The sequence below is a fragment of the Microtus pennsylvanicus genome, chromosome 4 (assembly GCF_037038515.1).
Source record: "Microtus pennsylvanicus isolate mMicPen1 chromosome 4, mMicPen1.hap1, whole genome shotgun sequence".
Lineage (NCBI taxonomy): Eukaryota > Metazoa > Chordata > Mammalia > Rodentia > Cricetidae > Microtus > Microtus pennsylvanicus.
In genome coordinates this window covers 39041486-39063822 of record NC_134582.1, presented here as the reverse complement: position 1 = coordinate 39063822, position 22337 = coordinate 39041486, and the positions used below count along the sequence as shown (strand labels likewise).

The 22337-nt window shown below is 38.9% G+C and overlaps 1 protein-coding gene and 1 long non-coding RNA gene across 2 annotated transcripts; both read right to left on the bottom strand.

The window, feature by feature from the left end:
* Positions 1–1756: 1756 nt before the first annotated feature.
* LOC142848659 (uncharacterized) lies at positions 1757–14467 on the bottom strand. Its single transcript, XR_012910445.1, has 4 exons — positions 14451–14467; positions 5468–5575; positions 4571–4605; positions 1757–1777 (listed from the first exon to the last, which is right to left on the bottom strand). It is a non-coding gene; the product is annotated as an uncharacterized LOC142848659 (long non-coding RNA).
* Positions 14468–16905: 2438 nt separating this feature from the next.
* Positions 16906–21100, bottom strand: LOC142848973 (ovomucoid-like). The gene is made up of 4 exons (XM_075971122.1): positions 21040–21100; positions 20163–20197; positions 17768–17880; positions 16906–16951 (listed from the first exon to the last, which is right to left on the bottom strand). Exons 1-4 carry the CDS (start codon positions 21098–21100, stop codon positions 16906–16908), a joined length of 255 nt encoding a protein of 84 aa, XP_075827237.1.
* Between the last annotated feature and the right edge of the window lie 1237 nt (positions 21101–22337).

Genomic DNA, 22337 nt, shown 5'->3' with positions numbered 1-22337 from the left:
GGGAACTAACAGATATTATGAATCAAATGAACTTAACAGACATCTATAGAATATTCCATCCAAACTTAAAAGAATATACCTTCTTCTCAGCACCTCATGGAATCTTCTCAAAAATTAATCACATACTTGGTAACAAAACAAACATCAACAAATATAAAAAAATTGTAATAACCCCATAATCCCCATGGTGATATCATATCACCATGATTTAAACTAGAATTTAGCAGAAATACTAATTCCAGAAAGCCCACAAACACATGGAAATCAAACAATGGACTCATCTTTTTTGTACCATTTCTATCAAGAGCAAGCCCAATCTGATTTTCCTACTTCTACATCTTCCATCGGTCTTCAGCAATGGTCAAGGCTCTGTATTTACTGAACAGTGCATATAACATGGTATACAAAAAGAATTGGGATTCCTTTGTCTTCTATTTTTGCTTGCTTGTCTGTTTGATTTAGCATTTTCACAGTGCCTAATGTATTGAATCAAGCATTCACAAGGTGTGTTGATTTCACAGGCAGCCATTTGCTGAATTCTAGCTGTCCCTGGTGATTTCAGCTGAGGCAAACATGGGTCCCTTTATTTCAGTCACTGCTACTAATATTAATTCTCATATCACACATCACATAGTAAGCACAGATCACACAGTAAACACACACATAAATATGCATATATAGTCATATAACACATATATAGTCATATGTATGTGTGTGTGTAGATCAAATACAGGGCGAACATAAATGATTAAAGTAGAAAGGTATTTCAAAAGGTTTCAAAAGTGAAGAGTATCCTATACTGACCTAGAAGAGCACACAACTGAAAACATTTGTTAAAACCTAGAACCACATGTTCCTTTCAATATTTCTAGGGCATGTTTGTTTTCAAGGTTGTTTTCAACCTGGTGCTTCAGGTGAACAGTTTCTACAACACACGCATTGTTCTGGCATAAGAGCAAGGAAGGGTCCCCATGAAGAGAGAAAGAATATGCTTCAGAGTAAATAGACTTGATGCTTATGGTCAACTTCCTTGCAAGGTCAAGTTATAAAAGTTCACTTCCTGAGACAAGATTTATTTCCAGAAAAAGACATTGCCACAGAAACTATTCAAAAATGAGCATTTCAAAGCTTGTCATAGGTATTTGTCAAAAGTATATGTTTGGGTTACCTCATATTCCAATGAAGAAAATAGCACCGTTTTTAAAAGATTTATTTTTATTAATGTCTATGTTTATGTGCAACATGTCTATGCAGGTGTCTGTGGGAGACAGAAGATAATATGAGACTCCCTGAAGATGGAGGTTATAAGAAACCTTATATGAACACTGGAAACCAAATTTGGGTTTGCACAGAGATTATCAAGCTTCCCTAACCACTGGGAAATCTTTCTAACCCCCTAAAGATTTTCTCGATAAACAGTGGAGTTTACGATTTTATAAAGAACCATAACTAGGGCATTAATGGTTTTGAGTTGTCAGTTTACAGAATGTAAAACTAAGATTTAGGAATTTAAGTGCCATTAGGTAGTTCATCATATGCAGTAAAACCTTGAGAGCAGAGGACCTGAGAAATGAAAAGAACAATGACAGTCAGTCTTCTCTTGTGGATCCTACACAGAGATTCACCCAAACTTCTGGGGCTATGGGAACCTGATGACAAAATCTCTGATCCACTGTAGACTTCAGGGGAAAACTGTGATCATAATAATATCCCCAGTAGCTCCATTAAAACTCAGCATGCTTCAAAACGTGTCACCATAATTGCACCACGGTGTCTTCTGAAAAGAAAAAAATAAAGGAGGTCAAAAATGTCTGAAGAAATTACAGAAAGATTACTTCAAACTCCTTGAGAAGTGTGCCATGAAATTTTCAAACGGGAAAAACTGAATTGAAAACATTAATTTCTTTTTTTATTGTAGTAATAAGAGCGGCAGGGCTGCGTCCCCAGCACCCCGGCTGCCTGCTAGCTTATGCCCGAAATAACTACACAGAAACTGTATTCTTTTAAACACTGCTTGGCCCATTCTGCTTGGCCCATTAGCTCTAGCCCTTACTGGCTAATTCTGATATCCTGATCAACCCATATCTAATAAACTGTGTAGCTCCAGTCTTACTGGGAAAGATTCAGCATGTCTGACCTGGCGGCTTGCTTCATTGTGTGCGTCTGCACAGGAGAGCGGATCATGGCGTCTCTCTGAGGCGTCTGCTCCCGAGAGGAGAGTTGTCGAGTCTGAGCTCACTTCCTCTGCCTCCCAGCATTCTGTTCTGTTTTCTCCACCTACCTGTGTTCTAACCTATGAGGGCCACCCAAGCAGTTTCTTTATTTTTTTTAACCAATGACCTTCCTCCATCATTTTATGAGCAACTGACTGCTCCCTGACTGCTCCCGGCATCTGCACACATCCTGCTGTGGGTGTACTGGACCATTTATACTGCCTCAGCTCTGCCTTAGTCGTGGAGCTTGCCCAGATGAGGGATTGTTAGTAGGCCTTGAGAAAGACATGGTAAGTAGAAGATTGTGAAGTGGAAAAGACACTTAGCTCATGTAAGATAAAACAGCAGAGGAACTACATACACATGAGACACAGCAATCTAACCACAGAGTAGAAAGGACAGGGATATTTTAGGCAGAGGAATCCTAGGGTATCCTGTGGTGTAGAATCTTCCATGGAATTCAGGGGATAAGAGGATGCTCCCAGAGAGTTTCTTAGCCTGATAGATTGCAGACTATGACAGAGATCTATTGAGCATCAGCTTTGGAATTATTTCATAATGTTTGTATATCTGAAATTAGGAATTCCTAATAATTAAGTTAATGGATTTGTTTGTTTGCACAATATTCAACACAATTCTATTCTAAGTCCCAAAAAGAAAAGCCACTTTCAGAAATCACGATATTAAAGCAAGGAACACATGTTTTTATGCCTTTCATAGCACATTGGTTTGGTAGGGTCATTTTTTTCTGAGTATTATGAGCATGGAATATCAATCACACAAATCTAAGATTTTGCTACTAAGTCTTCATTACTTAAGAATAACTTATTTTGAGAATGGTATTCTTACTTGTATGCAATACAGAAAAGGCATATGTTGCCATAAGTCCGGCGATTGGTTGCACAGACTGGAAGATACTCTTTGCTACAATATCCAAAAGGAAGATACGTTTCACACTGTCGCTACAACACACAAGGATATCATAAACGTGTTAGAGCATAGGCTGTTGAATAAACTGTTTTTACTATTAGTATGTAATGTCACACAAAAAGGTTTAAATATCATCTACACATATATATAAACGACATATAGCATATATAAAACATGTAATTATTACATTTATAGTTTTATGCCTCTGCTAAATAGAACACCACACAGCTGGTGTAACCTGATCTTGTAAGGCAGCCAACACACATTGTAACATCTGTGCTTCCCCACCAGACATTTCCTTCACAGCCCATCACCAAATTTAACTTTTTATTGATTATTCTCTCATTCTTTGTAATTTCTCTGCAATTCAATGCACATATTTACTGTATATTTACATGGCAATACATCTCATGATTAATTTTAGATACTTTGGTAATTTATACAAAGAAATCAATGCTATACATGTTATATACATGTGACTTTCATACATTCTTGTGACATATATGTCACAGATATATAGATATTTAGAAGGACAATATATTTATTTTCAAATTTAATATTTATTTTCAAAATAACATTCTGCTATGTGAGATTATGGAAGGCACTGTTTTTAATGTTAAGTTAAGCACTGAACTATACCCCACTGGGTTGTATAGATATTGAATTATATATCTGACTATCAATGGCTGAAATTTGGAATTAGGATACTAACTGTTAAACTTTGTATCAATAATAAGTTGCCCAGAGCTCTGGGAGTCCAGTTGAAAAGAAGGAGGAGGGATAATTTGAGCAATCTGGGTTAAGATCAAGACAGGGAAACCCACAGAGACAGCTGACCTGGACTTGTGGTAGTTCATGGACTCTGGATCAACAGCTAGGGAGTCAGCATGGGACCAACCTAGGCCCTCTGCATGTGGGTGACAGTTGTGTAGCTTGTTCTTTCCTGGGGGCACTACAGTGGGATCAGGACCTGTCCCTGATGTTGGCTCTATTGAAACCTGGTCCCTAGAGTGAGATGCATTGCCCAGCCTTGATGGAGAGGGAGGAGGTTGGTCCTGCCTTGACCTGATATGCCATGCTTTGCTGACTCCGATGGGAGGCTTTACCCCTTTTGAAAGGAGAATGAGGAGGAGTGGTTGAGGGGAGCAGTGAAAAGGAGGTGGGGTAGGGAAGTAGAGGAGAAAAGGGAGGGGAAACTGTGGTTGGTATGCAAACTAAATTTTAAAAAAAGATACTCTCACATCTTGCATCAATAATAAACTATCTTGCAGTTCAGGATTGCTGTTTTGAACTTATTGTAACAAAATATATCATGTTTTAAGTTTTGAACAGTTTATTTTCTTGGATAAATTCTACATTAAATTACTCAGTTATAAAAAAAGAACATTTTACATTTTCAATTTCTGGATGAAATGATAGTAACTTACGTGTATCTGAAATGCTCTTTTTATAATGGCACTTTCTGAAAACAAAATAGAGAAAACAGATAAAATGTATAAAAAAACCTTGTTCATATTGTCTTTGTAAGCAGTACCTAAATTTACATGTAGCACACGTCTATTTGAATTGTCAACATTATAAGGAATAGATGAGAATTTTGTGTCATTAGTAAAAAAATAACTAAAAATACATGCAAGCTCAGAAAATTCTGATTCACAGATATATATGTATACCAGGAAAAGTGGTCTTTTATACTGCTCTCATATACAAAAGTATCATCTTCCATTTGTTAATAGACCTGGAAATATTAATTTTATACAATTATTAAGTGAAACACCCTGACCTCAGAGTTCAAAATATCTTTTGAGTTTTCACTTGACTTGAAAAAAAAACTGTAATCAGCAGTAATTTCAATGTTCTAAGCAATGTTTAACAAATGCCTCACTTTGAAATCCACAGCCAATCTTGACCTTGATATTTGATCAAACAACTGCTAAAATGGGACTTATCTAAGACAGCCAAAAGCTGTAAAATAAATTGAATCTTCAAAGAATGGCGTATTTAAAGATATTAGTCTGTCCTCAACTTCGCATTTGATAACAGCATTTTGTTAGAAATCTGGAGGACAAATGAGCAGACACTGAAAGCCTGCCCAGCCTGTCCTAACCCACTGCTCTCTTCAAACTTCTCCAAGAGGACTAGTTAGAAGAACAATCCACTGCTGTCATTTTAGAGATATTCCTAACATGACCAGTTCAAAGACTACGATCCCAGTGAGACAAGCTCATTCAGTTATTTCTGGTGTTTCCGAGGTTTCGCCTCCCCCCCTGAGTTTTTGTAGATTATGTTTAAGGTTCACATCTAGTACAGCAAAATGTACTCACCAGAACAAAGAAGAAAGGACAAGGTGATGTACATAACTTGAACTCCTGAGAAGACCAGCATTTTATGAAGATACGTAACAAACCTTGGAATGTCGGTAAACACGGTACCTTTGACAGCAAATAAAAAAAAAAAAAGACAACAACCAGAGATCCGCTGACAGAGATGCTTGATTTTGAGGACACATTTCCATCCACCCAGATTCCTAATTAAGGGAAAGTTCCCTTTCTCTGTTTCTAAAATATAATTCAACAAGGTCTAAAACTATAATCAGAGAACAACCGGAAATTAAAAGTTATAGAGAGATAATAAATAGATAAATAGGTAAAGAAACAATTATCAAAATAGAAAAATAGTAACAGAATATCTGCTAATTTGTGTGTGTGTGTGAGAAAGACAGAGCAGGGGAAGAAAAGGAGTCATTTAAATCAATATTTTCTTTTTAAAAAAAGGCTCCATTGTCATTATTTTAGGAAGGGCACTAACCTGGAGAAGTCCTCAACAAGGCTTTGTCTCTGGGAGACCCACATGACCTACCTCACACACAGAGATATTTGTTTTAAGGACAACAGTTCAGAGACTGTGACTATTTTGTTCATTCCAATGTTCACTTTTATTTCCTCACTCGGAGTCTTCGAGAGAAGTCTCCAGTTCATCTACGAGTGATGGGCTCTATGGGCTGAGAGGATTGCACTGGGAAGATAAGACACGGAGACTTAGTGTACTCTCTCTGGAGGTCGTAAAGCAGGTCATGAGTGAAGCCTGTGTTCAACAGATCTTTTCTTGGCCAGATATTCAGGGACAGTTTGTCCTCATGAACTCATAAGTACTCATGAATGAATGAAGTGCTCAATTAATCTAGGAAAGGGAAGAAATATCAATCTTTTCCAAATAAATGAGTTGTAAGAAGAAAAGAGAATGAATGAGAAACAATGAGGTTGACAATGACATTTCAGACATGGGCATAGGTTGTTAACCTTTTAAATTAATATGTGCTACAATCACAGCAATCTTCTAACTCTGGTGACTACATTGCTCTGTTGTCTGTCAAAGCAGTGAACTGTTGGTTAGGAGAAGAGGCCTGAACATCACAGGCCAAATGCTCCCCTGGGAGTCTCAGCTATAGCTTAGCTCAAGGACACTCCCCCAAAAGGGAATTCAAAAGAACAGAGCAGGAAAGAGTGTGGGCTGAGGGAAAGCGACCTTGTCATCTTTGTTAGTTGCTTCTCTCCATCTTTTCTGCAGCTATGCACACTAGGAATAGATTCTCTCTGTGCCTGGTCTGAGGCACCCTTTCCTATTGCTGTGCTTCTTTATCCTGGAGTACATAGGGAAACATATCAAAATTATGAAGAAACGCTTACTTACAGTCTGTATGTCATTAAATCTAGAACATTAAAAGTATAAGACATGGACTTGTATTTCTACCTCTTATTTGAAGGAAATCTCACACTGAAGGTTTTTTTAAACTGAAAGTAAAATTTTAATACAATATATCCTGATTGCGGTTTCCCTTCCTCCTAGATCCTCCTCAAGTTACCCCACCAGAATCCACATGCCTATTTTCTCTCTATCTAAAAAGGAATGTTAATAAAATATAATCAGATAAAAATTTTAAAAAATCATCCTGAGTCAGGTTACCCAAACTCAGAAAGACAAATATGGTATTTACTCACTCATAAGTGGATATTAGATGTAAAGAATAACCAAGCAACAAATCACAGTTCCAGAGGAGCTGGTCACAAGGAGAACTCTAAGAGAGTCCCATGGATCACCCAGGGAAGGGGACTGAGAATAAAGGGAGGGAGTGGTTCTCCAACTCTTCTGTTCTTGGGAACCGTTTCCTCCTATATTAGGTTGCCTCCCCCAACCCTCATATGAGGACTTGTACCTAATTTTATTGCGTGGCTTAAATGGTAGCCCATTTCCTACTTTCCTTCATCTCCTTTGCACACATTCTTTTCCATTTAGTTTGTTTCAGATAAAGGGGAGACCCACCACAGATGACAAGGAAAGAGTCACAGTCACTACCTCAGCAAGGATCAGAGACAGTATACTTCCTGCCCCAGTGTGCTTGCTCCTGTACCTCTGTGAGCAGCAGACTTGTAGTGGAGGCGTTAGTTTAAACATTAGCTGAGTCTAAAAATCTTAGATCACAAGCCAGTGCTTCAGTGCGGATACGTTTGATGCCCTTCAGGCAATGGGTCCTGAGACAGGGACGAAGATAGACTGGTGTGTCTGAGGGCCTGGAGGAGACAGAGAAAAGATGCGCTTTTGCATTCTGGAAACCTCCAGTTCGGCCTCACTTTATGAGTCATTATGTTGTAACCAAAAGAGTAGGGATAATATTGTTACTGAGAACATAAACAAAAAAGAGAGATTACGGATAAATAGAAATATCTTTCTTAAAACGGAAAGTTCTAGCATCTATAAAGTGGCACTGGGAAAATCTGATTAAAAGGTGAGAGCTCACATTGTACTACCATCTTACAGCTGGGTGCATTTTGTGTGAGCCAAGAGAAATTATTTGAAGAGCCTTCTATTCAGGGTCCTTGGAAGTACTTACCAAGTGAGGAGACTAGGCGAAGAGAAAAGAAAGAGGGAACTCTGCAATATTCTAGATGGTCCCTCAATTAGACTATGATAAAGTATCTGTCCTCATCCAATAGAGCTCCACATTCGAGACGATCCCTGAACTAGAATACACTGAAGTATGTTCTCATCCCATAGAGCTCCACATTCGAGACGATCCCTGAACTAGAATACACTGAAGTATGTTCTCATCCCACAGAGCTCCACATTCGAGACTATCTCTGAACTAGACCACATTGAAGTATCTGTCTTCATCCCACAGAGCTCCACATTCAAGATGATCCCTGAACTAGAATACACTGAAGTATGTTCTCATCCCATAGAGCTCCACATTCGAGACGATCCCTGAACTAGACTACATTGAAGTATCTGTCCTCATCCCACAGTGTTGCACACACCACCATGCTCTCCCATTTCCCCCAAGTCTGCAGAACAAAAGGAGTACAACCCTACAGGAATGGATCCCACAGCAGTAGATCCTCCTACCAACAGCCTTTTCTTGGGCCGACAGAACTCCATTCAAGGAAAGCTGGACATCTTGGTATCACCATTGATGAACTCATTGATTTCTCAAGTCATTCGTCATGTACTGAGTTTGATTGGTCAGTCATGACGGGCCGTGGGGTATCTCCCTTCCTGTGTGTGTGTGAATGTGTGGAGAATTAAAAACTGGCTGCTGCCCTTTATTTATGCAAAGCCACCTCAGAATCCAGTTAACCCTGTGCTGTCCATCTTCTTCCTTGGGAAGATCACTCCCCACCCCCACGCCCTCACACACACCTTTTTGTTCCTCATCTTCACCTGCTTCGCTCAGATCCCCACTCTATTAGAAAAGATAAATCTCTGCCTACATAGACTTTTTTATTTAAACAAAGTAACTGTTGTTTACAGTGACTTTGGGGGGGGGGAATGACTTTCCTGGTTCTTGAATCACAGGATGCCACATTTCATAACTGTTCTTAATGGTTAAAAATAAGTAAAAAATTAAAAAAAAACTGAAAAAGAAATGGAGACTGCTGAACTATGCGGTTTATTGCTGTCTGTTCACAATCTCACAGGAGCCGAAAAGGTCATAGTTGTGAGGAGACCCTATTCACTGGAAAGGCCTGTGCAGTAGAGTGTAGACCCTTTCATGAACTGCTCTGCACACCTGATACTGTAAACATCCTTTAATAATAATGTCTCACCTGGAATGAGAGAAGACGCTGGGTCAGCATCAAGCTGTGGTTTTTAAAAACTGTTTTTAGTTAAATGTTGAGGGGGAAAAAAATAAAAGGCTTCCCCCCTCCAAAGTGTCACATGTGAACATACAACACCCTGACCTCTTTCTCTCCGCCTTGGTTGTGTGAATAACCCTGAGGCCAGCTCTTAGAGCTGCTTTTAACCTTTAGCTGCAACGGCTACGCTGCCACGTGTGTGTATATATGATGTTGTTCACTGCACATCCCCTCGAACTGCCACAGTTCGGTCCCCTTCCTCCTGGCTACCCCTTTCTAGTATGATGAGTTAACAAGTTGGTGAACTGCACAAAGCCGGATGCAGCTATTTAATCTCTCCCCAGACATCCCCAAACCCCCGGCCTTGGTGAGATGTTGTACTGGTCTCTGTAAAAAGTCCTTGCTGTCTCGACAGCCAATTTATACTTTATTTTTTTTTCTGGGTTTTTGTTTTGTTTTGTTTCCTTTCTAACTGGGGTGTGAAAATGTTCTAGGTCCAGGTGATGTTCCTGATGAGGAAATACATTGAGTTTTTTTTAAGTGATAAAATGTGCATCTTTGTATTTCATCAATGTAGTTAAAAACTTGATGCAAACGCCTCCTTTTCTCTTTTTGGCTTACTGAATATTATTTATTCAGTGTGAAATCTGTATAGTATATGTTCTACATGTTAAAAAGATATATACATTAAATCTTGGTTAAGAAAGAAAATGAGAAACAAAGAAAAAAAGAAAAAAGATGGAATGAAAAGAAAAGAAAAGTAGGAAGAGAAAAAAAGTAAAGAAAAGAGAAGGAAGTTAGTTACCAGCTCTGTGGAAATAGTCCAAGCCCATGAAACTTTCTTCAGCAAGAGACTCCCCACATCTCAACAACCAGCAGTCACTCCAAGACCTTTAATTCAGCCCATTAACTTACTTGAGAAGTCCTAACTTTAGTGTTCTTCCTCTATGGCACCTCTTAAAAACACAGTACATGGGAAGAAGCTAAATCTCAAGCAAAAAAGATTCCATTTGTGTGCTAATGTGTATCAGCCAAGTGCAAGTCTGCCCAGATAAAGAAGATACCAAATAAAATTATACCCTAGTAGGGACCAATGCATAGATATTAGTAGTAAACTTTATTAAAAAAGAAATGAGCAGTTGAAATAAGAGACCTCTTCACTACAACAAAATCAAAGATGTCGCTGAAGGAAGAAAACTCTGCCTTCTTTCTCAACAAACTAACAGAGGCCTTCAGCAAATTTAACAACAGAGGTTCAAAATTCCCTAAAGGTCACACATGCCTCTGCCTTAAAAGGATTCCTCAGAACCTGTGGGTGCAGTATCCGACCCCACGGAGACAGCTGTTGAGAATTGCCTTTCCAGTGTTCAATAACCAGAATCAGGAAGAAGATTGGAAGGAATAGAGAGGAGAGAAGGGGCCCAAAGAACTGTCCTTGACCCTGTATGTGCCACCGGCCAGAAATATAGACTCACTTCCCTCCTACTAAGACACAGAAATAACAAGGGCAAACTTAGACCTGCTTTAGGTGCTATGCACAGGATAGTGCCATATGAATGACCATACATCCCTCATGGTCATTTCCAATATGTCAGGACTCACAAGCCTGGCAAAAGGAAGTGAATTAGACTATTTCTCAGAATAGGAAAGGGCTAAAGCCTTCATCAAAGTCAACTTTCAGAACTGAGGGTTCCTGGGATACAGGCTGGCTTAAGATGCTCATATCTTGATCTATGGTGAAGTATCCCAGGTTATCATAAACAGAAAAATAAAATAGTAACAATAATAATTTAATAATATGCTTGTTATTATAAACTTTCCTGGAATGTTTTCTTCTTGAGTCAGTAGGGCCAAGGAAAATACCCAAACAATAATTGTTCTCAAAGTTTCCTTTATATTTGAAGATCAGGTTTGGAACCATACATTCAGAGGTTGCCTGTAGGAACCTTTCTCAATTCTGTTGAAAGGAGAATTATTGAGATATCTGGAGGTAAACTTGCAATCACCAATGTGTCTGGAGTCATGAGAGACTAATATCTAAAGTATCCCAGAAAATTCAACAGCAGACTTAACAGTGTGGAGTGTTTGCATTCCCAGGAAAGCTAAACCTCCTTGCCCAATAGAATGCCACCTAACAGCTGTATAAAGTGTCTCTTTTAAAATGAGTCTAAGTAATAGATAGGATTAGAAAACAGGCTCCAGCCTTTGGTGAAGTCCAAAATAACACTTCTCACAAAAAACCACAGATGCTACCTACTGGTGGAAAGATGAGAGAAAAATCATATCACATAACTCCTCTCAGAGCGGTATCTCTTACAGTAGAAAAACAAATAACAACTGAACACCCACCATGAAGAATATGGAAGACTTCAGAAAGCCCTTACCCTAAATGGTATGTTTGTACCATACAATACTCCTGAACACCCAGGGGTAGATGTGAAAGAGAAAGAGGAAAGATTGCCAAAGTCAGAAGTAGTTGGTAACTTGAAGAAACAATATTTTCTGAAGGCAACAGGTAAGATGCTCATATAATTTCAAAGCAATTGCGAAAACGCATAAGACCTAAACAAGTCAAGCCAAAAAAAAAAAAAAAAACTACTACACTGCATGAGCCCGAGAGTAATCCACAACACAATGAATTTGGAAAAAAAAAAAAAAGAGAAATGGAATGAAGTCAGGTGAGTAGGGAGAGGAGAAAACTTGGAGTGTTAGGGAAGGGGTTGATGTGATCAAAACATAGTGTATGAGTATCACCAAGAGTTGATAACAAAACAAAATTGAAAAACTATGTCTATTACTTTTCCAACTTTTTAGCAGGTAGAGGCACCTGCTGCTAAGCCTGAGAACCTGAGTTTAATCCCTGGAACACAAATGGTGGGAAAAGAGAAATGACTCAAAACTTATCTTCTCATTTCCACACATGCACCACACCAGATGCACACCCATGTACATGCACAATCATACAATCAAAGGCAACTTCACACATGCAACACGGGATTTGTGCACCCACTTACATATGTAATTCCATAGTCAAAGGCAATGAATATTTTTAGAAAAAAGACTCTTAATTAGGAAGTCACTTGTCATTGAATTCTTTCTTAAGTATGGCCTACTGGTCCATAATCAGTGTCCTTGCAACACTAAAAAGTCATGCCAATGGCCTCATCAAATGAAAAAAGCCACAAGATGCTGGACTTTGAATTTGTCAATAACCTCGTGATCCTTCTACATCCTCTAATGGCTAATACTTGGACTCTTCCTTCCCAGGACCTTGAGTCTACTAAATGGTATACAGTGTTGATCTCAATATGTTCTTTTCTAATTCCTTTGTGCCATGATCTTCACACTTATTGAATGTAGAATAGGAAGGCTCAATTCCTGGACTTCACAAGCAGTACACTTGGGCGTTCCTATTCAAAGCCTCAGGGACAGCACTCAGCTTTGGTTTAGCACATTGGTAAAAGATCTTTGGGAATTATCTTCAGGGGGAGATATTCTACAACATATAGAAGATATGTTGACATGTAATCCTATCATGGAAAGTACAGATCACAATATTGTTACAATTCTGAACTCTCTAACCTCTTGAAGATGTTGAGTCTCCCAGACAATAGCTACATAATCCAGAATTGCTTGTGAACCTCCTTGACTCCTGTAGCAGAACTATTATCCCCATACCAATTTATAACCATAATTACGATAATTCCACCAAAGAAAAGGGGATGGCTTTGATCACTTGTATAAATGGCTGAATCATGTTACAACAGAGACTCAGCTCAGAGTAGGCTCAATCATCCTATGAGACTTTCTCATGTCCCAGGCCATGAAACACTAATGGGATGATGGTCAATTAAAACAATCTTTAGGAAAATGCATCAGAGTCTCAAGAAAGGAACAATCCTCCAAAACCCTTTGATTCATTTGTTTTAAAAAAGCAAGGGTTTGACTTTTGTGTATGAATTCATGAGTAGCAACAGAATGAGGTCTTGGCATATTTTTCATAGAAATCGCAGGCTGCATCTTGAGGGTGGCCTCCTGTTTGGGAACCATGACAGCATATGCACGCCAACATTCACTGGAAAAATAATCAGTTCTCCAGATTCTCTTTTCCTCTCCTCTTTCTTTTGAAATGAGGCAGCCACTGTTTCCTAGGTGAAACGGAGTAGATGGTTCCAGTAATACCTCTGAGTTTCAGTCTTGTTCTAAGAGCAAACCTTCACCGTGAACACTCATCCCTTAGAGGACAGGTAACCTATATGGAGGAATTGGCCCTAGCTGTGAACTAGGGCCACACTTCGGGAACCCTCATCTGGCGATGTATGGAGATAGAGACAGAGACCCACACTGGAGCACTGGACTGAGCTCCCAAGGTCCCAATGAGGAGCGTTAGGAGGAAGAAGATGAGCAAGGAAGTCAGGACCACGAGGGGTGCACCCACCCACTGAGACAGTGGGGTTGATCTATTGGGAGCTCACCAAGGCCAGCTGGACTGTGACTGAAAAAGCATGGGACAAATCCAGACTCTCTGAATATGGCGAACAATGAGGGCTGCTGAGAAGCCAGGGACAATGGCACGGGGTTTTGATCCTACGCAATGTGCTGGCTTTCTGGGAGCCTAGCCAGTTTGGATGCTCACCTTCCTAGACATGGACGGAGGGGGGAGGACCTTGGACTTTCTACAGGGCAGGGAACCCTGATTGCTCTTCAGACTGGAGAGGGAGGGGGAGAGTAGTGGGGGGAGGGGGAAAAGGTGGGAGGAGGGGGAGGGAAATGGGAGGCTGGGAGGAGGGGGAAACTTTTTTTTCCTTTTCTCAATAAAATAAAATAAATAATAATAATAATAAAAAGTCAGGCTAGGAAGAGCCCAAGATGTAATTACCCAACAGCCACAGTTTTCCTTCAAGTCATCAATTTGATCACAAGGGCATTATAAATTTAGTTAGGAGAAAAATTGAGTAGAAATTTATCTCATTGCTCTGAGACTAACCTTTCATAAGGATGCTCCTGTGACTCTCGTGCTATATTATTGGGCACCTAACTGTTCCCTTAGTAACCATCATTATCCAGTAGTAACTGAAAAAAAAGTTTCTGTCCATCTCTTTCAGGAGAATTGATGTTTCTGTCATAAAATCACAGCAAAGGCGACTCAAGCCAGTTTCACACAATTAAATCTTACTTGCATCACCTATAAAATGGCTCCAGTTCCTCCACAAAAACACTCCTTCATCTAGTATGCATTGATCATAAACTGTTTTGTATCTGCACATTTTCATAGGGACGCTCTAAAACATGAACTTCTTGTGTCTCCTAGACCTCTTTCAGAGAAATCTCTTATGAGTATAATTATCCAGGGGCTGAAATACTTCTGTAAACCCACAGCACACTGTAGACTTCTCCTTATGTGGCAGACAGTATTATCTGTACTGCCCCAGAGATCAACAAGTCAGTATAGTATTGTGTCTACCTCCTAAATCTTCTAAGTAGGCCAGAGAGAATTTCTAAGTTTCTGGTTATATTACTAATGTGACGTATTGTAGCAGACTTTCTTTAGGGCCACCAAGAAGCTCTTAAATCATGACATGGAGAATTATTAGTTAGGAATGCTTGGGCTTACCTTTTGCTCATTTCTGGCTAGCTCTTATACGTTATTTTACCCTGTTTCTCTTCATTTATGTTTTGTATTGAAGTTTTTACCTTTCTTTCTGTATGTCTTACTTTCCTGCCATCTCCATATCTGCCTGGCAGCTGCCTGGCTTCTACCCCAGAACTGTCCCTCACTTCTCCGTCAGTGTTTTCTTCTCCTTCATCTAGAGCCTAGATTTCTTCTCCGATTTATTCTCTCTGCCCACCACCCCCACCTATCCCCTCCTCTGATAGCTCTTGACTGCAGCTCTGTATTAGACCATTCAGGTGCCTTAGGCAGGCAAGGTGAAACAAATTTAACACATCTTTACATAATTAAACAAATGCAACATAAACCAAAGGAAACATTCTATATGTTAAAAATGGTAGCATAAACAAATGTAAGATACCTTTACATATTTAGAGTAATATTCTGCGGCATAAACAAATGTAACACATCTTTGCCTAGATAAAGTAATATTCCACAAAAGGTACACTCTTCCTGTCAAAAAGAGAAAGAGATGGCCCCAGTAAATGCAAACATTCTTAAGTTATGGACTACATACCAAGCTTCCAATATTGGAATAACCATGAATGAACTTCAAGATTTAATCTACATATCAGAATTTCGAATTTAAAACTGTCAAACAGAAACCTTGTCCTTACAACAGACATCAGAGAGGGGCACTCTAGTTGTGATTGGACGCAGGAAGCCTTGTACAAATGATGCTGCAGAGTCCCTTGCTCATAGATGGGATGGTGTAACAAGGACCCAGACCTTAGCACAACTGACTTAATGTGACAGGACTCTTCAGGATTGTAACGCTCAGCACATACACAGCATCACCTAGCAGGACTAAAATGAAGACCGAATCCATCCTAGTCCATGGATCTGGGAAAGCAACTAAATGTAGTCATGTTGCTTTTTGGCTTCTGTAGTTCTCTGCTTTAGGCTAACTGCTCTCCTTAACTGAAGTATGCAAACACAGAACTAGAGTTTCCTGCTTAACAGCTCACCCTGAAAAAGGTTTAGTGCTGCACTGAGAGCAGGAATATGCAGTGTAGTCGTCTGCCAGCTAATGAAGACTTTCTTTTGGCTTCAATGCATGTGCCAGGAGTATTCATTGATGGATGCCCCACAATTTTGGAGTCTACTACTTCGGGTGGCCAGTTCTCACCATACATGCATACACTGACTTGAGTCAGGGACAAGGAAGCATCAGAAAATAAAGAGGGAGAATAATACAGTTTAAGATTAAATAGCCTTGTTGTATATTCAGTTTCCTTGCAAGGTCAAGACACAAAAGTTCAACTTCTGAGGCAAGAGTTATTTCCAGAAAATATCATTCCCACAGAAACTATTCAAAAATCAGCACTCTGCTTCAAAGTTTGTCATATGTATTTGTCAAAACCATATGTTTGGGTTCCTTATCATCCAAAGAAGAAGTGAACATGATTGGTAAAACATTTACTTTTATTTATTTATTAGATTATATGTGTGTATGTTTAACATGTCTATGCAGGTGTCCACAGCAGACAGAAGATAGTGTGAGATCCCCTTGAAGACAGATGTTAAAAGATAGCTGACATGGGTGCTGGAAACTAAACTTGGGTTCTCTCCAAACTCACCAAACTTCCCTAACCACTGGGCATTTCTTCCAAAACCGAAAAGATTTTCGTGAAAAAGAGTAGACTTTAAGATTTTATTAAGAACTATAAATTGGGTCTTGACGGCTTTAAGTTGTCAGTTTACAGAATGTAAAATTAAGATTTAGGAATTTAAGTGCCATCAAGTAGTTCATCATTTGCAACAAAACCTTGAGACCAGAGAACCTGAGAAATTAAAAGAACAATGACAGTCTAGTCTTCTTTTGTGGATCCTACACAGAGATTCACCCAATCTTCTATGGCTATGGGAACCTGATAACAAAATCACCAATCCAGTGTAGACTTCAGGGCAAAACTGAGAGCATAATAAGATCCTTAGGAAGACATAGGTCCATTAAAATTCAGCATTTACCATAATGTGCCAAATTAATGGAACCACTGGTTTTTCTGCAAAGAAAAAAAAAGAGATCAAAAAATTTCTGAAGAAATTATAGAAAGATTACTTCGAACTCCTTAAGAAGTGTGACATGATATTTCCAAAGGAAAAACTTAATTAGACACATTAATTTCCCCTTTTATGAGCAACTAAACCCTGACTGCTCCCGGCATCTGCACACGTCTTGCTGTGGGTGTACTGGACCCTTTCTACTGCCTCAGCTCTGCCTTAGTCGTGGAGCTTGCCCAGATGGGGGATTGTTAGTAGGCCTTGAAAAAGACATGGTAAGTGGAAGATTGTGAAGTGGAAGACACTTAGCTCATGTTAGATAAAACAGCAGAGGAACTACATACACATGAGACACAGCAATCTAATCCCAGAGTGAAAAGGACAAGGATATTGAACAGATGGGATCCAAGGGTATCCTGTGGTATAGAATCTTCCATGGAGTTCAGGGGATAAGAGGATGCTCCCAGAGAGTTTCTTGCTAGCCTGATAGATTGCAGACTATAACAGAGATCTATTGAGCATCAGCTTTGGAATTATTTCATGTTTGTACATCTTAAATTAGGAATTCCTAATAATTAAATTAATTGATTTTTTTGTTTGCATGACTCTACCCTTAAGTCCCAAATGAAAAGCCAATTTCAGAAATCATAATATTAAGGCAAGGAAAACATGTTTCTATGCATTTCATAGCACATTGGATGGTAGGGTCATTTTTTTCTGTGTATTATGAGCATGAAATATAAATAACATAAATCTAAGATTTTGCTATTAAGTCTCCATTACTTAGGAAGAACTTATTTTGAGAATGGTATTCTTACTTGTATGCAATACAGAAAAGGCATTTGTTGACATAAGTACGGCCATTGGTTCCACAGACTGGAAAATACTCTCTGGTACAAATTCCTAGAGGACTATACATACGACACGCTGCCTACAACACACAAAGATATCATGAACGTATTAGAGCATAGGCTGTTGAATAAACTGTTTTTACTCTTAGTATGTAATATCACACATTACATCAATTTTTAATATTTTCTACACATAGAAATAAAGGACACATAACATATATAAAACATAGGAAAATAATTATTACAATATACATTTATAGTTTTATGCCACTACTAATTAGAACACAACACAGCCGGTGTAACATGATCTTGTAAGGCAGCCAACGCACATTGTAACATCTGTGCTTCCCTACCAGACATTTCCTTCATAGCCCAGTCCCCAAATTTAACTATTATTGATTATTCTCTAATTCCTCCCTAATTTCTCTGCAATTCAATGCACATCTTTACTGCGCATTTATATGGCAATCCATCTCATTGAGGCTCATGTCATAAAAACACATGTTCAGTTTGAAACCCTTTTGTAATTTATTGAAAGAAAACAATGCTATATTTGTTACATACATGTGACTTACTTTTCATACATTCTTGTGACAGATATATTGATATTTAGAAAAACAATGTATTAATTTTCAAATTTAACATTTACTTTCAAAATACCATTCTATTTTGTAAGTATATGGAAGTCACTGTACTTAATGTTAAGTTAAGCACTGAACTGTTCCCCACTGGGCTGTAAAGATATTGAATTCATATCTGATTTTCAATGGCTGGATTTTGGAGTTAAGATACTCATTGTTGAATCTTGACTGAATAATAAGTTGTTCTGAGCACTGGGAGTCCAGTTGAAAAGAAGGAGGACAGATTATATGAGCAGGCTGGGTCAAGATCAAGACAGGGAAACCCGCAGAGACAGCTGACCTGGACTTGTGGAAGTTTATGGACTCTGGATCAACAGCTAGGGAGTTAGCATGGGACCAGCCTAGGCCCTCTGCATATGGGTGACAGTTGTGTAGCTTGTTCTTTCCTGGGTTCCCTACAGTGAGACCAGGACCTGTTCCTGATACTGGCTCTTTTGAAACTAGGTCCCTATAGTGGAATACATTGCCCAGCCTTGATGGGACAAGGATGAGGTTGGTCCTGCCTTGACCTGATAAGCCTGCTTTGCTTACTCCCATGGAGGCTTTACCCTTTTTGAAAGAAGAATGAGGAGGAGTTGTTGGGGATAGGGGTGAAAAGGAGGTGGGGTAGGGAAGTAGAGGAGAAAAGGGAGGGGAAACTGTGGTTGGTATACAAACTAAACTTTTTTAAAAAAAATATTTAATTGAAAATAGATTCATTTCTCATACACTACATCTCAGCCCACAGTTTCCTCCATGTCCACTCCTCCCCTCTGCCCCAGATCCGCTCACCCTCCATTTCCTCTTCAGAAAAGAGCAGGCCTCCAAGAGAAGACAGCCAGACAAGACAGGAAAAAAAATAAAACAAGGCAAAAGCCTTCATATCTAAGCTGGATGAGGCAACCAAATGGGAAGGAAAAGAGTCTCCAGAGCAGTCAAAAGAGTCAGAGAAACACTGGCTCCCACTGTCAGGAGTTTCACAAGTACGCCAAGCTAGCAGCCATAACATATGCAGAGGACCGGGTGCAGACCCATCTGGGCCCCTTGCTTGCTGTTTCAGTCTCTGTGAGTCCATGTGAGCCCTGCTTAGCTGAATCAGTCTTTTGGGTGAACTGAGGAAGGGTGGGGATGGAAATTGGGGAGATCAGATGTAGGGGGAGGGATGGAGGGAGAGAGTGGAGGGAGAGACAGCTGGAATTGGGGGCACTTGGGGGGTGGTGTGGAAACCTAGCACAGTGGAAACTTCTGGAATCCATTAGGATGACCCTAGGGAGCTCAGCTATTTTTTAAAAAGTAATATCATCAAATTTGCAGTCAAATGGATGGAACTAGAAAAAAATCATCCTGAGTGAGGTAATCTAGACCCGGAAAGACAAATACGGTATGTATTCAATTATAAGTGGATATTCAATTATAGCTGTTAAGTAAAATGATAATCAAGATACAATTCACAGACCCAGAGAGGTTAGGTAAAGAGGAAGCCTTGCCTGATACAAAAGACAGCCAGTTCGCTCTCCTTAGCCTCCATTACAAACTAAATTTTTAAAAAGATACTCAATCACACATCTTATATCAATAATAACATGTCTCACAGTTCAGGATTGATGTTTCGAATTTATTGTACTAAAATATATCATTTTTGAAGAGTGTATTTTCTTTGGTAAATTTTACATTAAATTACTCAGTTTATACAAAAGAACATTTTATATTTTAATTTTCCAGATGAAATGATAGTAACTTACTGGTCTATAAGCTGCTGATTTTATAAGGGCACTTTCTGAAAACAAAACAGAGAAGACAGATAAAATGTATAAACACAACCTTGTTCCTATTATATTTCCTGAACTGTCCCTACATTTACATGTAGCACACGTCTATGTGAATTGTCAACATTATAAGGAATAGATGAGAATTTTGTGTCATTAATAAAAAATAACTAAAAATACATGCAAGCTCAGAAAATTCTAGTTCACAGATATATATGTATACCAGGAAAAGCGGTATTTTATACTGCTCTCATATACAAAAGTATCATCTTCCATTTGTTAATAGACCTGGATATATTATTTTTATACAATTATTAAGTGAAATACTCTGACCTCAGAGTTCAAAATATCTTTTGAGTAGTCACTTGATCTGAAAAAAAAATTGTAATCAGCTGTAATTCAATGTTCTAAGCAATGTTTCACAAATTCCTCATTTTGAATTTCACAGCCAATCTTGACCTTGATAGTTGATCAAACACCTGCTAAAGTGGGCCATACCAAAAGCTGTCAAATAAATTGAATCTTCAAAAAATGGCGTATTTAAAGATATTAGTCTGTCGTCAACTTTGCATTGATAACAGCATTTTCTTAGAAATCTGGAGGACAAATGAGCAGACACTGAAAGCCTGCCCAGCCCATCCTAACCCACTGCTCTCTTCTCACTTCTCCAAGTGGACTAGTTAGAACAATCCGCTGCTGCCACTTTAGAGACATTCCTAACATGACCAGTTCAAGGACTACAATCTCTGTGAGACAAGCTCATTCAGTCATTTCTGGTGTTTCTGAGGTTTTCCCCCTGAGTTTTTTTAGATTATGATTAAGGTTCACATCTAGTACAGCAAAATGTACTCACCAGAACAAAGAAGAAAGGACAAGGTGATGTACATAACTTGAACTCCTGAGAAGACCAACATTTTATGAAGATACACAACAAACCTTGGAATGTCGGTAAATATGATACCTTTGACAGCAAATTAAAAAAAAAGACAACAACAACCAGAGATGTGTTGACAGAGATGCTTGATTCTGAGGAAGCATTTCCATCCACCCAGATTCCTAATTAAGGGAAAGTTCCCTGTCTCTGTTTCTAAAATATAATTCAACAAGTTCTAAAAATATAATCAGAGAACAACCAGAAATTAAAAGTTACAGAGAGATAATATAGATAAATAGGTAAAGAAATAATTATCAAATCAAAGTGGAAAAATATTAACAGAGAATATCGGCTAATTTGTGTGTGTGTGTGTGTGTGTGTGTGTGTGTGTGTGTGTGTGTGTGTCTGTGTGAAAGACAGAGAAGGCTAGGAAAATGAGTCATTTAAATCAATATTTTCTTTTAAAAAAGGCTCTATTGTTATTATTTTAGGAAGGGCACTAACCTAGAGAAGTCTTCAACAAGGCTTTGTCCCTGGGAGACCCACGTGACCTACCTCATACAGAGATATTTGATTTAAGGACAACAGTTCAGAGACTGTGACTATTTTGTTCATTCCAATGTTCACTTTTATTTCCTCACTCAGAGTCTTCGAGAGAAGTCTCCAGTTCATCTACGAGTGATGGGCTCTATGTGCTGAGAGGATTGCACTGGGAAGATAAGACACGGAGACATGGTGTACTCTCTCCGGAGGTCATAAAACAGGTCATGAGTGAAGCCTGTGTTCAACAGATCTTTTCTTGGCCAGATATTCAGGAACAGTTTGGCCCCATGAACTCATAAGTACCAAATGAATGAAGTGTTCATTTAATCTAGGAAAGGGAAGAATATCAATCTTTTCCAAAGAAATGAGTTGTATGAAGAAAAGAGAATCAATAAGAAAAAATGAGGTTGACAATGACATTTAGACATGGGCATTGGTTATTAACCTTTTAAATTAATATGTGCTACAATCACAGCAACCTTCTGACTCTGGTGACTACATTGCTCTGCTGTCTGTCAAAGCAGTGAATTGATGATTAGGAGAAAAGGCCTGAATATCACAGGGCCAAATGCCTGGGAGTCTCAGCTATGGCTTAGTTCAAGGACACTCCCCCAAAACAGAATTCAAAAGAACAGAGCAGAAGAGAGCACAGGGTGAGGGAAAGTTTCCCTGTCATCTTTGTTAATTGCTTCTCTCCATCTTTTCTGCAGCTATGCACACTAGAAATGGCCTGA